Source organism: Octopus sinensis, linkage group LG2 (genome assembly GCF_006345805.1).
Source record: "Octopus sinensis linkage group LG2, ASM634580v1, whole genome shotgun sequence".
NCBI lineage: Eukaryota > Metazoa > Mollusca > Cephalopoda > Octopoda > Octopodidae > Octopus > Octopus sinensis.
In genome coordinates, this window is record NC_042998.1 from 121,183,368 (window position 1) to 121,201,040 (window position 17,673).

General features: G+C 37.1%; 1 protein-coding gene across 1 annotated transcript in view; it reads right to left on the minus strand.

The window, feature by feature from the left end:
- LOC115230357 (brain protein I3) overlaps nt 1-11,837 on the minus strand; it is a 14,092-nt gene extending 2,255 nt beyond the window's left edge. Inside the window, exons 1-3 of the mRNA XM_029800565.2 lie at nt 11,430-11,837; nt 9,701-9,807; nt 1,328-1,458 (exon numbers count right to left, since the gene is read on the minus strand). Of these exons, the coding sequence (XP_029656425.1) occupies nt 1,328-1,458; nt 9,701-9,803 (234 nt within the window). The 5' untranslated portion in view covers nt 9,804-9,807; nt 11,430-11,837. The remainder of the gene's footprint in view (nt 1-1,327; nt 1,459-9,700; nt 9,808-11,429) is intronic.
- Nucleotides 11,838-17,673: the final 5,836 nt, after the last annotated feature.

Genomic DNA, 17,673 nt, shown 5'->3' on the forward strand with positions numbered 1-17,673 from the left:
CATGTCTGCATGGATCAGGTAGAATTTGTTGAGGTAGGTTTTTCTATGACTAGATGCCTTTCCTCTCACCAACCCTCAGCTGTTTCAAAACCAGGTAACATTTCTCCATAACCAGACATGTTCTTCATGGGAGACTGGAAATAACATCACAACCGTCACATATCTAGACAAGAGTAGACAAACACACACACACACTGGGCTTCTTTCAGTTTCTATCTCATCCATGAAATCCACTCACAAGGTTTTGGTTAGCCAAGACTAACCGAAAGACATTTTCTCAAGGTGCCATGCAGTGGGGACTGAACCCGGGTCCAGATGGTTGGGAAGCAAGCTTCTTAACCATACAGCCATGCTTGCACACATACGTTTAGTGCTTGGTATTACTTCTGTAACTTAGTTTCAGAGTGGCCTCCAGGATTTTGGACACAATAGTGCAGAAGTAACAACAAACACAAAAGATACACTCTATAATTCTATATATAATACTGTAAGTGTTATACATGGAATAAAGAGAAAACTGTATCTATCTACTCTCTTTACAATACACATTGTGACCTAAGAGGTTTATTAGACAAACCATAGTTAATCTCATGACGTTATTTTACAAAGCTTCTAATTTATGATACCATCAAGACCATAAAACAATAGAGAGCCAATCTGGGAGAAATTGTTTGAGTGACATTCCAGAAACCTCATTAGTTTTTTTGATCCATAACAATGTAATTTGTATTTTATGTAAATCACAAAATCTGTCACAGGAATATCAGCTTATACAATCTTACATGTCCTCCAATTCAAGAGTAAATGTTTTACAACATTCACTTATATCCTTTAGGTTCTCAGTTCAAATCCAGATGAATATCTAAACTGTTCATGCTTTCAATGTCAATAAAATACTTATGTACGAGGGCTGGTTAAATCAAACTTCTGTGAAATTTATAGCTATGTGCCAATGTTAGGAACAGTTACTCCATGAATTGTAAAGAACAAAAAAAAATTATTTTTAAAGCTCTAGCAAAAATAAATAAAAGTAATGAACATCTGACTCCATATACGAAACCAGCAGAGTAGAAAGGAGTGAGACTGTGTTAGAGAACAGTAGAATATTTGACTCCTCGAATAGATCATTAATTACACAGTAAAAAGCCTTCAATGCCAGTTGCATTGCATAAAATTAATAAAATAGTCTTTTTACAAACATGTATAAAGGGATTTAAGGAAAAATAACAAGATGCATCAATTTTGTATGTAGCTTTATACAGTTAGTTAAATGAGTAAGATCTAACTTAATGTGCAAGAATGAATGAATGAATGAATGAACACTAACCCTGCAAGCTGGACAACCTCCGACTACAACTACTTGTGGAGGAGGCTGAACTGTAACAGTTGTGTGTTGATGTGGGGGATAATAGGTAGGCATTGGTTGTTGGTTCATAGAACCATAGTTTCCAGTGTAACCTGCAAAAGATAAAGGAATGTCAAAAGCTGCTCAAATTGTTTTTAAACTGACAGAAAATTGTACAATTGTTATAATTTGAAAGAAAAAATAATAAAAGAGACAAAGTAGTGAAAATAAATTTAATTTTAGTATCTAGCCATTTATGATACAAAATATTCATTGGGGGTGGGATAGACAGTGCCCATAAACTGTGCAGGTTGTCACAGACTGGTATCTGCTCATGTTAAGCTTGAATATTTACAGTGCTTAGTACAGCAGTGATACAGATGAAAGGAGGTGAAGGTCTGCTTTAGATGATTTGGAGTATCATGCATGGTTATTGTCTTTTGTCGAGTGAGAGACAGAAAACTCGAAGACCACCCTGAGCATTACAAACTGGCTATTCTACCACTCCATTTTCCAACTGAGAGCTCTTTTGTCTTGCAGGCATGCTAGTTTCCTGTTAAAAGCACTCCACACACACTGTAAAGTGGTTGGCACAAGGAAGGGCATTAAGTAGTAGAAACCAACCACAACAGACAATTGGAGCCTGGACAGCTGTTTGGCAGGCCAGCTCCTATCAAACCATTCAACCCATACCAGTATGGGAAACGGACATATGATGGGGAAACAATGGGGAAAACAACAGGAGAATCAAGCACAATTAGGAACAGGCATTACAAAGATACCTTGAAAGGAAACATAGAAACCATTGCACAAGAAACAAAGAGGATACAACACATTAATATCACAATGGAAGTGATGTGTTGATAAGTCAAGATTTAAGTTGGATGCTTTTAACAAATTCGTTATCATCTGCATTGTTTTTACTTTAGTGTTTCCTATGCAGTCATAGATTCATCAAGATTTATTGAAGCAATATTCTAAAGCTCCTGTTGTCAACCCGTCTGTTTATTAAAAAGTATTTTTATTCCCTAGGTCTTCATATATTGAAATTACCAAGCCACAGGTAATTATTCACTAAAGATATAAACATATTACCATTATCCACACAATAGCAGAGTAAAGACATGTAACGAACATTCACACATGCACAGATATACACATAATAGGCTTCTGTACAGTTTCTGTCTGCCAAATCATTCCCACACAGCAATGCCTGCATCTATTATTCAAAGTGATATAGAATGGTGGCCAAATACAATATTGATGAAGGTAAGACTAAAAAGATTTTAAATGAATAAAGTAATAAAAGTGAAACAAAACAAAAAAAAAAAAAAACTTTCCGCAAACATAGAGGGACATTTTGCTCAACAGAATCAACATAATTATTAAAATTTCACTGTCTACTTGAAAGTTAAACTAAAAGCGTTAAGACAGCTAAGTTTAGTCTTCAGAGATATGCTTCCTGTAGCCATTCTCCTGGAAAACAGGATCATGTTAACAAAGATACACAACCCTGAAGTTTATAGACTTATTGCAACTAGAATAAGTACTTAAATATTATGCAACAGTGTTGAATTATTTAAACAATGGTTCATAGAGATATCAGTACAAAGTACACACTTGATAGCTTGTCATACCTGCAGTCAATTGAAAAAATATAAATATATAAATAACATCCTTTTCAACTTAAAAACATGTCAGCAAATAGTCTAAACACTCCAAAGCACCAGTGACACAAGCTACTTGGAAACAATATGACTGAAAACTTTTTAGAAAGTTCTGTTGCATTTCTTCGCTCAGGAACTTAATTGGGCAGAGGGAGTGGAGTTAAACAGCTAAAATAATCAGTACTAGAATTTAGCATATCTGACGTGAGAAGGAAAAGAAAAATCTTAGAGACAATTCTATATTCTTACTATAAATGTGTGCACTATTAAAAAGATGGATTTTATGTATTGAAATATGTATGAATATAGTGATTTTGAAAGCATGGCAATGTAGTGAAGAATTTCATTTTAAAATAATCTTGATATTTTGACCAAAAAGGCCCCTAGTCATAACTAAAGAGAATGGAAGAGTCATTTCAGTGTCACTCAAGTTTCTATGATGAGGTTTCACATATCTATGGTAACCATTCCCAATATACAAAAACTGACAAATGTAATGCAAAATACAACTGATCATACTATCTACATATACACAAGCTAGAATTTATTCTAACATACAGACATGAAACATTGATAATCCAAAATATCTCAAACTTTGTCCTTATTTGTGTTTAATCTGTTCTCTTTCTTCTCAATAACACTGATATGGTTTTTCTAAAACTCATTTTTTTAAAAAACATGCCTCTTTATAGATTACTGTTCAAGTTAAATGCTTTTTCATTGCTTCAAGGGTCTCATTCCAGAGGAATTCATAAGATGGAATATCAATAAAGAATTACTTTCAATACATTTCAGATATACTGTCTGATAAATGCTTTGCCTGGAGGAAACTTGAAATAACTGAGCTCTATTCCACCATCCCCATACACACATAATTGATCTTTTGATGTTTGAAGGTATTTTTTTACTGGTTATGGTCATTAAACTGCAGTTATACTGAAACACAGCCTTCAAGTGTTTTAGTTAACCTATCAACCCCAGTACTTATTTCAGTCTTAATATTTTATTGATATCTTTTTATTAAATTAATAAATTTTATCTTTCTTTAGTTCAAAAGCTGTAACTCAACATACCAGTTTATACAAATATTCACAGCAGCTTCTGCAAGTTTCTATTAAAACTTCACACATAAAATATGGTCAATGAATGCTTTGGGGTCAAATCTGAAACTGATTGCAAAGTGATGTTCTTAGCCACAGAGCTTTCTCTTTACTCTTTTACTTCTTTCAGTCATTTGACTGCAGCCATGCTGGAGCAAGGCCTTTAGTTAAGCAAATCGACTCCAGGACTTATTCTTTGTAAGCCTAGTACTTATTCTATTGGTCTCTTTTGCTGAACAACTAAGTTACAGGAACATAAACACACCAGCATTGGTTGTCAAGAGATGTTGGTGGGGGGGACAGACACAAACATATACACACATATTTATACATATATACAACTGGTTTCTTTCAGTTTCCATCTACCAACTCCACTTACAAGGCTTTGGTAGGCCCAAGGCTATAATAGAAGACACTTGCCCAAGGTGCCACGCAGTGGGACTGAATCCAGAACCATGTGGTTGGTTAGCAAGCTACTTACCACACAGCAACTCCTATGCCTATATTTATATTTAAAGACATTCAGTATTGGATCACATGCCAACATGAAAAACATACATTAAATGATGATCTTCCTGATGAAAGACCTATTGAACAATATAGTTCCTGCTCACAAAATATAAATGGAAGGATCAAATATGGAATGTCTTTCATCATCACAATCAGCTCAATCGTAACTGAAACTGACTTGGGTACAAGAAACAACTTTACAACTTTCTTCTTTTTGCTAAGGACTGGCAACTATTTTTAAAATTATTGAAACATAATGACCTTCCTCGAAAAAAAAAAACTAAATAAAAAATGTTTTCCATTATCTCAAATGAGGTAGGAAACACTTATGAAATGTATAATAAATAGTACAGACAAACATTATATATGATTTGGAAAGATAGTTTGTAATAGCAAAGTGTTGAATTACTGCAACATCAAATTTAAGGTCTCAAACTTAACATTTTTACTGCATCAGTATGTCAAGTATAATGGTTTATTGTTAGCTAAGAACTTCTCTTGCAGTTGCCTATGAAAATAGCATATAAAAGTGATTCTTCCCAGATGAAGCTGAACTGCATTTCATTTATCCTAATTCTGCTCCTAATTAATTGGGCTATAATTCTCTCTGCAATTTTCATCACCAGGTTCAGGAGTGATGCCTCTATAGTTGCTTTTATCTAATGCACCACCCTTATTTACTCTTGTAGCAGCTAACAATTATGCTGCTATGCCAGTCACTGGGTATCACACCTTCCTGAATGACCTGATTAACATACAGGTGACTAGCCTGTATCCTAACCTACCAGATATCTCAAGCATCTCAGGTGCGATTCCAGAGGGACCAGGAGCTTTCCCAGTTTTCAGGTTTTTAGTTGCCTTATCTACCATACTGTTGTCCACTAGGATAGGTGGTCCCTCTATTGGATTCACATGAAGGAGACTCCCTTTATTCCATCCATTCTCTACATTCAACAGTCTCACATAGTAACTTTTCTGCACCACTTTCTTATCCACATCAAGTGCAAGTATACCATTATCCATCTGCACATATTTCTCTCCAACAATATCTGGATTCTCACTGACACACTGTCTAGCAATCTAGAACACTTCAAGTCTCTGACCTTCATGCTGTAGGACATTGGCAAACATCTTTTCAGCTTCTACCCTAGTTAGATAGGCCCGACATCTAGCCTTCTGATAGAACTCTTTGCTACCACCTCCCTTTTAGCCTTCTGATAGGATTCTTTGCTACCACCTCTTTTCCACTCTTTCCAGACCTGTCTTTCCTCTTTTATGGCCCTGTCCACATCACTGTTCCATCACCATGTCACCCTTGGTCTGGCAGAAGCTTTGCTCCACCCACAAATTTGGTCTGTTGCCCTTAATAAATTGTCCCATAGGAACATCCAGTTGTCCTCTATATCATTTATCTATTGCTCCCTCCTTCTCAACATAGGCCTCATTGAGGACATCTCTAAATCTCTACCCGTTCGAAGGATCCTTGAACTTCCACAGCCTCCTTTTCCATATTGGCATGTGTCTCTGGATCTTTCTGGTCCTAAGCCTGAAGTCATTAACCACTAGCTTACGCTGAGTTGTACATTCTTCCCCTGGGAAAGATTTTGCATTTATGAGCATATATCTTACTATATCTGGTGAGGATGTAATCAATCTGGTTGGTGTCCCCACTGCCCCCACATATTGATAAGTGATCAGATAGTTAGCAGGTTTTCTGAAGTTAGTGTTCCCCCTATAGGTGCTTTTATCTAATGCACCAGCTAACAATTATGCTGCTACGCCAGCCACTTGGTATTACACCTTCCTGAATGACCTGATTAACTATGCAGGTGACTAGCCTCTATCCTACCTTACTAGCCGCCTTGTCTCCTCCTCATTTCTGGAGTCAAAGTTGTAGCCACCATGCACACCCTGAAATCCATCAGAGTGTTTTCCAATATGTCCATTGAAGTCTCCTGCCATGATGAGAATGTTGTCATCTTTCACTGTCAAGTTAATCCTCAGAAGAGATTTGTAGAAATGGCCCTTCTGAGTGAGTGAGTGTCTCTCTCTCTCTCTCTCTCTCATATATATATATATATATTTTTGATTAAGAATATCTTTGATAGTAATAAGAGGTTAAAGGTTAGAGTTGATTGACAAGGGAGTTTTGTTGAAATAAATACAAGCATTAAATATCTAAGAGTTGTTAGCAAGGTTATCATTTCTCAGGCTATTAACCTCATCTACAGTAGAAACGAACTCTATTAATATCTACATTTACAGGTTTCAATTAGTTTTATCTCCAGGATGTATTCACAGTAGCAGACTAGTTTTTATCTGAATATTCACGAGTTATAATAAACAGAAGCTCTACTTCCTGCATTTGATGTTGCAAAAAATCTAGAACATACAAGTAATTTACTACTAGTCCTGATTCAGAAAATCTATGATCAAAGGCATTTCAGCCTAGGTCATTCCACTTTTTTGTATATTAAAGATTACATTAGTTAATGTGTGCTTTCTTTTTCACCTGGTAAGGTAGGACTTGAGAGAAATTAGCTGTTATTTCTTGCAAGTCAAATGACTGTATCGAGACTTACACATTTGTAGTAGTTTTTTTTTTATTTGCGGTTATTCTTTAATAGCTTTATTTGTGATTATTCATTTAAACATTATTTGGTCATAGTTTCATAAATTAGTTCTTTTTGTCATCATACCATACCATACCGGAGGCTTAATCAGTAGATCACAATGTACCATCAGTCTTATTACTAGAACCAAGCTCAAGATACAGGTTTTCAAGCCCAGTTTATTTAGCTGTAAGTAATCCAGCACTACAATTTACAAGTCTCAATATTCAAAACCTTAATTCAGCACTGGATGAGTTGGAGAGTTGAAGGGCTGAACCACATTGAGCTGTTTAAATGCAATATTGAATACAAAGTCTGCCAGCACACAAACAATCCGTTCATTATTATATTCAAGCTTGACACGATTTACTAATGTTAAATTTTGAAATGTCCGTCAAGCTAGCACAATCCCACCCTACAATTAATGCCCCTGCTTTTCAAACTGCAAACATTTAGAAGTTCACAATTCCTTCATGTTTTGTTGTGTAAAAGCCATCAGTCTTATATGTAGTGGATTCTCCAGTCTAGACAAGGAACATTCAGTTATTTGACCAACTGAATTCTTAGTTGTGAAATTAAGATGTAAACAGATACATGTACTCTTAAAGCAACTCCCAGCTGGATCAGTCTGACACAATATAACATGGTTGGATCTTTGAATGACAACTGCAATCCAGGAAGAGAAAAATAAAAAAAAACAGTCCAAGAACTGATACTTTATCAACTCCAAAAAGACGAAAGGTAAAGTTGGCCCCAGAATGCAGAGAGCTGGAACAAATACTGCAAGCCGTTCTCATACAAACTGTTGTTATTGATGTTTATATAAAATGCTTTTAGTCTGCATCAAATATGAAACCATTTAAAATAAAAAATGAGTTTTGAGCCACTGCTTTAACATTGGTTTTTACCAGTCTGTTACTGGTTTTGAGAGTTTTAGTTGACCATATCAATTCCAGTACTTATTTTATCGTTTTATTTTTCAAAGCTAAGTTTTCAGTTCAATGTAAACATAGTCACAGCCATAGAGACACGCACACTAAAGACTTTTGCCTAGTTTCTATCAGTTAAATTCCACTCCCAAGGTATTAGTAACATGGTAACATTAAAAACTGAAACTCAAATATTTAAACAATCTAAAATTAAGTAGAGCTCAGCAACTATGTGGGTTATTAGCTTTCCACTAATTTTAATAACTGAACTTTATTTGAGGATTCTACATTAGTAAATGAGCAAGAATGCATATTAGAACAGTATTATCACAGAGGAACCAGTTTTGTTGGGACAAAAACAGTTCAAACTGAGTAATAATTTGGTAGCATGAATTATGTATATCATCATCATCATCGTTTAACGTCTGCTTTCCATGCTAGCATGGGTTGGATGATTTTGACTGAGGGCTGGCGAACCAGATGGCTGCACCAGGCTCCAATCTTGTTTTGGCAGAGTTTCTACAGCTGGATGCCCTTCCTAACGCCAACCACTCCGAGTGTGTAGTGTGTGCTTTTTACTTGCCACCGGCACGGGGGCCAGTCAAGCGGTACTGGCAACGACCTCGCTCGAATCTTTTTACACATGCCACCAGCACATATATATATATATATCATCATCATCATCATCGTTTAACGTCCGCTTTCCATGCTAGCATGGGTTGGACGGTTCAACTGGGGTCTGGCAAGCCCGAAGGCTGCACCAGGCCAGTCAGATCTGGCAGTGTTTCTACAGCTGGATGCCCTTCCTAACGCCATATATATATATCCATCCAAAGAGAGAATAAAATTCATTGAACTATAGCTTTTTTTTTTTTTTTCAAAATCACATTTTGTCAGTAAAAGTTACAGTAGAAATACTCAAATGACAAAATAGGTATGCTGATAGAGATTTTCATTAGCAAAGCTTTCTTTAAAATAATGTAATATTTTTAAGTTGGTGTTTCCTTTCTAGCATGTTGTTTAGTTCCAAGTTACCTTTGACTGAGCAAACATTAGCAACAGTGTTCCATTCACAGGCAACCTATCATTTATTCTGGCACAGGTATCAAGGACTACATTAGTTAATGTAGCTTCCATTTCTAAGCCAGTAGAGTGAAGCCCGAGGATGATATGGCTGTTATTACAGGCAAGTCGAGTAATTACAGAGACTTACCCTAGTTAGTTCATGTTTATATCATGGAAACATTAGAGGCATCCATCTTTGCAAATTTCAATTCATTGCTTCATTTTAAAATTGCTACTTTTCATAAGAACTTGTGACTTTCAAAGCAAAAAGATGAAAGCTCTTTAAAAAAAAACTAAAAAAACTAGTAGGTTTATTTTTGGAATCTCAGTAATTAAGAGAAAATGTTGGCCTTGACAGCTATAAAACGATATAATTAACAGCAATGAAATGTAGAACCAGAAGGAATAAGAGAGAGATATTATTTAACTATGGTAAAGAAAATAAGATTAAAATTGTACAAGAGGAACTTACCAGTGTTACTTTTAAAATGTTCTGACTCTTGATAGCTAGGTGGTGGTCCTGTATATGTTGGTATAAACCCAGCGGGTTGGTTGGGTGCTGACGGGACAGACATGTTGCTAACAAAAATAACAACAAATCTGTTAGTACATACCAAATTAAAAAATTTTTTTAAACTAGGAGCATTTTCTAACATTAAAAACATTGTAAGAATTAAATTACATGCAGAACTACTAGTTTAAAAATGTATTCGGCTATCGATATTTTTTTTTTTTTTGCTCAAAATTCTATCTTGAAAAGTAAGTTACAAAAGTTTTAAATTCCTAAAACCATTTTCACCTTTAAAATTAATACCTCAATCATTTTATATTTTAGTTTTAAACAATGAAGTAATTTCAAAGTCCTCATAGGTTCTTTAATTTCAAATTAACTCCATTTGGAGTTTGAGGAGGACGTGTGCAGTTTTTAAAGTATGTTAAGTATCTTTAGATAATGGATACAAAATAAAAACTGTTTGCATCCAGGTGGGTTGTTTTAACTATAGGCGTGTTTGATCACGACTCGTTAGAAACGGCCAAATCTCTTGCAATTTAGAGGTGAAGTTAATTTAAACCCTGCTAAACTGAAGCAATAAGAAATTGACAATAAACGCTGGAATGTAATTATTCTTAACATCCATAAAATTTTAGAACATACAAAAACTTCCAGAAGTAAGAAACATACTTACAAAAACTGCGTTGTTAACGAGACTAATTGGTTAAGAAATGTTATATTTTATCTTTCTCTCACACACACAGATACCCTTTCCAGCGCAAAATTGAAACAAAACAGAAGGCTAGTTTAATAAAACGTAACGAATTACGTGTTATTTCGCAGCTGAAATTAACTTAAGTGGGTCAAATTAGCAACAAAACTGAAAATTCTTTCTTTGACGCTAACACTTATTTATTGATACAAAAACAGATTTACAGGAAGTGTGGAGATATATAAACATGGTTATATACAGTTATAAAAAAAACGAGAGGTGGGGCAAAAATGTCAAGTGGATATTCTAAACATTTAGACAAATATATACATATATATATTATAAATAAACTTTTATATGAAGAAAATATTTATAAAACTGTAATTATTATAACAGTTATTTTCAGACTATTTTTCTTATATTTATTTAAAAAGCCATTTGTGCTGGCCGAGATAACAAAACAGGCATGTAAGTGCAATTATTACGGGGAAATTACTGACGGTTTCTAAGGCCAGCAAGAGCAATAGAACCGAGTGAAAAGATTGTCTCATGGAATATAATAATGGAAACATTGTTTAGTTTCAGGGTCATTGTGGACTAATACTGCGACTGGGTCCAGCGACAAATTTGACCGGTTCCAATCCACAATACTATACACATACATAGCCATCACCAGACTACTGATCTAATGTCCAGCTACTGAGTTCAATTGATAACAAAACTATTGACAAGTTTCAGCCAAGCTGGACAGGTGCGGTCACATTTTCAGTCAGCTGTTTCTTTAACAAGATGTCCACAGATTTCACAATTGTTTAGCTAATCAACTAACAAGATACATCTTCATAGAGAATGGAAACTAAATCACATAATTCAAGACAATATAGATATTTCAATATAGAAAGACCAACAACGAGAACGCATACAACACACACACACACACAAACTAATAGTTGAGAGAAGAGAAAGGGATCGTTGATAAAATGTGAAAAGTCTTACAATGTCTTCAGAGAAGTTGGTCCCAGAGAGATGAATGGACGTGAGTGTCTGCCAGTAATGAAAAAGTGTCAGTCAATGTGTCCGATGATGAGAGAAGCAATGTTGAGTGTATCTGATGTCGAAACTTCCCTAGGATATTACTATAGATTGCTGACTTGCAGCTGTTCTGTTGAGTAGATAAGAAAATAGAATGACCCAAGGCCGGGGCCACAGGAAGCCTGTGTTTGTAAGAGACCAGGAGACAGCAATGGGTTATGGTAGACAGTATCACATTAATCTATAGAGAACGAAGACAGTGTGACATCAATATATATATAGAAATGAGACAGTGTGACATCAGTATATGTATAGTCGAAATAAAACAAGGCGACAAGTCCTATGATTCTCTGACGTCATAGCATCACAAGATTCTTTAGTAGAGCAAATACGGAAAGCCGTCGTTTCGTATAATTTCTACACAACTCTTGCAGCATATTATGTAATTTTAAAATTAACTTTTGTTCATATATATTTAAATTATAGTTATTTTCCTCTAGTATTTAACTGATTCTAGTTAGTTTTTCGTTCATTTTTTTCGCGCTTTCCCCTCTTTAATATTAATATTTATTCCAAATGTTTTTCCGTATTTTACCCACAGAATAAATCATGTAATCTTATAGTACTGTCAAACTGTGCCCTAGACTTGGTGCTAAACGCGTTTACTACATTTTGCCTGCACTCCAAACACCACATTTTGTCCAGACTTAATACTTCCGTGGTGCTATATTCTATTCAGTCTTAACTGCTTGTATCTAGCTATACGCTCCAGATTCTAAGCTTCAGTCACGCTGCCATACTCTAGTCAGTCGAAACGTTTAGAGTCGCAGTGCGATTTCCTTACAACAGACCTTATAATTTAGTCATGGGCTCAATGTGTATAATACATTGAACACCTTTCGGTTGGAAAAATCTTAATGAGCTGCCTAACAGCATCATTCACCAACACAATGTTCCCTAATGACAGATAAAGAAGTGAGGCTTAAAAAGGTGAACGACGTCGTCGACTAATACCGAAAGGTTATTTTTTTTTTCAGTTTTAATTAATTTGTTCTGAGAAAAGATACTATACTCATGCCTTTATTAAGCTTTCAAAAACTGGCGAGATTGACAAAGTTAACATTGCTCTTGAATATTTATAAGTCGTCAGCAGCAGGAAGATGATGTACAGATTGGAAATTCAAGGCAAGACTGAGTGTAATGGTTGGTGTGGTGGCTGGAGGCTGAACACAAGATAGATGACGAGAGGAGGAAAGATGAGTGAGTCGGTAGTGTTTCAGTGAAAGTAGCACAAGACCAAAATAGAAGCCTTCAATTATAGCTATACTCAATCAAAGCTAACCTGGGACTAAACAACAACAAACGGTCCACTAACTTTGAAATAACTCGGCTTTCTAGCAAGAGATGCTGTTGTTTAGCCTCAAGACTGCCTTAGTTGATTAAACTTATGATCAAAAGCTGTCATGGTCATTTCATCTTTTTCAGGAGTATCTATAACTATATAAACCAATGTGTTTATGCTTTTTTAAAGACAGTAGGTTGTGATTTTAGAGAACTTTGGTTGCTGTTTCTAACAACCACTAAGTAATTGTTCTAATGAACGACTGCACCGAAGTTTCATTGCTGGTTTGAGAAATGATGGAATTAGTGTTGTGAATGCAATGAAACATAAACTCCATTTGCTAAGAACATACTACTCTATCTTACAATGTTCACCACCTACAGCTTTCATATAACTTCACTGTGTAAAACAGCTAGATAGCTGTTGACTACCCAAACTTCAACGCTACTGTCAGTGATAGAGCAAGAGACAAATGCATGCAATATTTAGTTATGACCCTATTTGGTTGAGTTCAAATTCCATCAAGGTCAATTTTACCTTTCACTTTCTCGAGATGGATAAAATATGATATAAATCAAGTACTGCAATTGTTTTGTGTGCGCACACATTTTTCAACTTGCACACAAAAGAGATTAACCCTTTGAACAAAGGCTTTGGAACATAGGGTACAAGCACACCCCCTAAAACTTTTGTGGGGTAATGATAACACTTTGAACCTGGGTTGCACTCCCTCAGCAAATTTGTCCCTGTACTTATGCCTTTGAATCCATGAGTACATTTTAGCAGGCATGATTTCATTTGAGTATTCTAGAAAATGAAAGAGCAGGCAGCTTCTTGGATGTTGTGCTTACAGCTGACGATAATGATGTTTCTGCTAATTAGGGAGCTGTAAACACATAACCACTTGGTAACTGCTTTTTCATCTTCCAGGAGTATAAGTCAAATGAAATTATGCTTGCTAGAATGCATGAAATTTGAAGTCTAAAGTAATAGATAATTATATATAGTTTTGTGATAAAAACAAAAAATTTGACATGAGATTTTTTTGTTCACATTGCATTAAAATTTATATTGGTCTCTTAGATAGATGTAGTGGAATTAGGACAAAACTAAGAGTAAAATTCTGGAGAGATGAAAAATGAAAGCTCAAGACAGGTTATTCACTCCTCATGGCAATTGAATTAAATGAACTCTTTTACAAATTTGCACACAGATAAATTGTAACCAACACAGACCATCACTAGCTGTACAAACATCATAGATTGCCCATACAGTTATACTGCTGGTCGCTCTCAATAGTTTAACAGCACACCAGACAATAACCCGGAATTTTTAAGTCCTGGTGCTTGCTCGATAACTGCTGACTCTACGCTGGGTTAATCTATTCTTTTGATAAACTTGGCGTGGGAAGCCAGTTTAGTTGCCTACAAGCCAACCGTGCAGCAAGTTGTACTGGTGTAGATGTTATTAGTAGCACACGTGAGTGACCTAACATAAATTACAAAAATAGAGAATGAATTAAAACCACTAATCTAAAATTTTCTGTAATGCAATTATAGAATCTTAACAATAGAAGAAAAGGGAAACATTTTTTTCTAACTCTGACAATGTATGTCACTGGATAAATTGTTAGGAAAAGGATAAGACAATAATATATACTAGAAATAACTAATAAAAACAGCTTTTGGAGAGATTGGTGAAGTTATATGTATAGATTGGACAGCTTGAGAAGATTAATCTTTGCGCCAATGGTGGTAATGGTTGTGGTGATAATATGTGCAACTTAGAGTTGAAGAAATGGAGGTTACAGATATGTAATTAATGTACAATGTGTGTGTATGTGGTCATCAAACTGCCAGAGTCATTTATGCTTTGTGCTTTGTGGTTCTGACTCCCTGCATTGCATTCATCATCATCATCGTTTAACATCCGTTTTCCATGCTGGCATGGGTTGGACAGTTCAACTGGGATCTGGGAAGCCAGGAGGTTGCACCAAGCCCCAATCTGATCTGGCAGTATTTATACAGCTGGATGCCCTTCATAATGCCAACTACTCCAAGGGTGTAGTGGGTGCTTTTTACATGCCTCCAGCACAGGGGCCAGGGGAGCTGGCATAAGCCATGTTCAAATGGTGCTTTTTACATGCCACCGGCACAGAAGCCAATCAAGGTGGCACTGGCATCAGCCATGTTCAGATGGTGCTTTTCACATGCCACTAGCACGGGAGTCACATCAACAATTTCTATTTGATTGTAATTTGATTTGATATTGATGTTGATGTTGATGTACTTGACTCAATAGGTCTCTTCAAGCACGGTATGTTGCCCTGCGATCCAAGGTACTTTTGAGTGGGCTGGTTATGTGATGCTGGTGTGGTTACAGCTGTGAACTCCCTTTATTTACTGGGTCTTCTCAGTCACAGCATACCTTCAGAGGTCTCGGTCTTTTGTCATTGCCTCTGTGAGGCCCAATGTTCAAAGTTCATGCTTCACCACCTTATCCCATGTCTTCCTAGGTCTCCCTCTTGCCAGATTCCTTCCACTGTTTGGGAGTAGCACTTCTTCACACAGCCCTCCTCTTCCATCCGCAGTACATGACCATACCAATGCAAACATCTCTCTTGCAAGCCACATCCAATGCTTTTTATGGCTAACATTTCTCTCAGGGCGCTTACATTCTGTTGTGTGTGCATACTGACATTACACATCCAGTGGATCATGCTAGCTTCATTTCTTTCAAGCCTATGCATGTCTTCAGCAGTCACTGCCCATGTTTCACTGCCGTGAAGCATGGCAGTTTGCACATATGCATCATACAATCTACCTTTCACTCTAAGCAAGAGGCCCTTTGTCACCAGTAGTGGTAGAATCTTTCTGAACTTTGCCCAGGCTATTCGTATTTTAGTGGTAACACTCACTGAGCATCCACCCCCCACTACAGACTTGGTCACTTAGGTAGCAGAAGCTATCAACTACTTCTAGTTTCTCCCCCTGGCATGTGATGGAATCTGTTTTCTGAGCACCTATGGTGTCTATTGCTCCTGTGCATTGGCCACACATGAAAGCTATCTTCCCAGTTAATCTTCCTTTGATGTTGTTGCACTTATACTCTTTTACTTGTTTCTGTCATTTGACCAAAGCCATGCTGGAGCACCTCCTTTAGTCGAGCAAATCGCCCCCAGAACTTATCCTTTGTAAGCCTAGTACTTATTCTCTCGGTCTCTTTTGCCGAACTGCTAAGTTACAGGGACATAAACACACCAGCATTGGTTGTCAAGCGATGTTGGGGGGACAAACACAGACACACAAACATATACACACACATACATATACACAACGGGCTTCTTTCAGTTTCTGTCAACCAAATCCACTCACAAGGCTTTGGTTGGCCCAAGGCTATAGTAGAAGACACTTACCCAAGGTGCCACGCAGTGGGACTGAACCCGGAACCATGTGGTTGGTAAGTAAGCTATTTACCACACAGCCACTCCTACACTGGGTACATCTTATGGAGTTTCTACCTACACCTTCTTGACAGATCGAGCAGGGCCACCTACCTGAAGGGGTGTGTGATGTGTTCACCTTCCTACTTACTAGAACTTTGGTCTTTGTGACATTGACTCTAAGGCCCTTCAATTTTAGACCTTGCTTCCACATCTGAAATTTCTTCTCTAGTTCTGGTTGTGATTCTGCTATGAGGACCTGGTCATCAGCTTAGAGGAGCTTCCAGGGGCAGCCTGTCTTGAATTCCTCTGTTATTGGAGGACTATGATGAATAGGAGGGCGCTGAGGGCTGAACCTTGGTGGACCCCTACTTATACCTGGAATTCTTCACTATACTCATTGCCAATACTAACCCTACTAACAACATCTCTGTATAGGTCCTGTATAGCCCTTATTAACCATTCGTCAAACTCCAGCTTCCACATTGCCCACCAGATAAGGGAACGGGGGACCCTGTCAAAGGCTTTCTCCAATTCCACAGAAGCTAAGTATAGGGGTTTATCTTTAGCTAGGTATTTCTCCTGCAGTTGTCGAACCAGGAATATGGCATCAGTGGTGCTTCTAACCGGCACAAAACTGAACTGCGTCTCAATTAGCAGACTCTCACCCTGATGAGATGGGCTATGACCCTCTCCGTGACCTTCATCACCTGATCCAGCAGTTTGATACCCCTGTAGTTATTTCTATCTTGAGGATTGCCTTTACCCTTGTAGCAGTTGACTATGGAGCTGCTATGCCAGTTGTTGGGTATGGCTCCATCATGAACTAGCTAGTTTACAATGCGGTTGACTAGGTCATAGCCCACACAACCAGATGTTTTAAGCATCTCAGCGGTGATTCCTCATGGGCCAGGGACTTTTCTTGGGTTCATACCTTTAATTGCTTTAACTACTAGGGTGCTGTCTATTCAGATAGCTGGTCCCTCTACTGGATCAACATTTGGCAGGCTCTCCTCCTCCCATTCATTCTCCACGTTCAGCAATCTTTCATAATGGCTTCTCCAAGTCTCTTTCTTTTCTGAATCATTAAAAGCAAGTGCACCATCTTCCATGTGGATACATTTCTCTCCTGCGACATCACAATTTTCTCTCACACACTGCCTTGCAACCAGAAATACTTCAGTTCTTTGGTTCTCATGTCGCTGGACATTGGCAAACTTCTTCTTTTCTGCTTTTCCCTTGGCTATGTATACCTGTCGCCCAGCCTCCCTTTTGGCTATCTGGTATGGTTCCCTGCTACCCCCACCCTTCCAGGCTTTAAATTCTGCACAGGTTGACTTTGCCTTTTATTGTTTCGGGGTCGTTTATAAAGTATCAATCGAGGATGGTAAATTATCAAAATGTTAGAGAGTTGGTTGAAGATG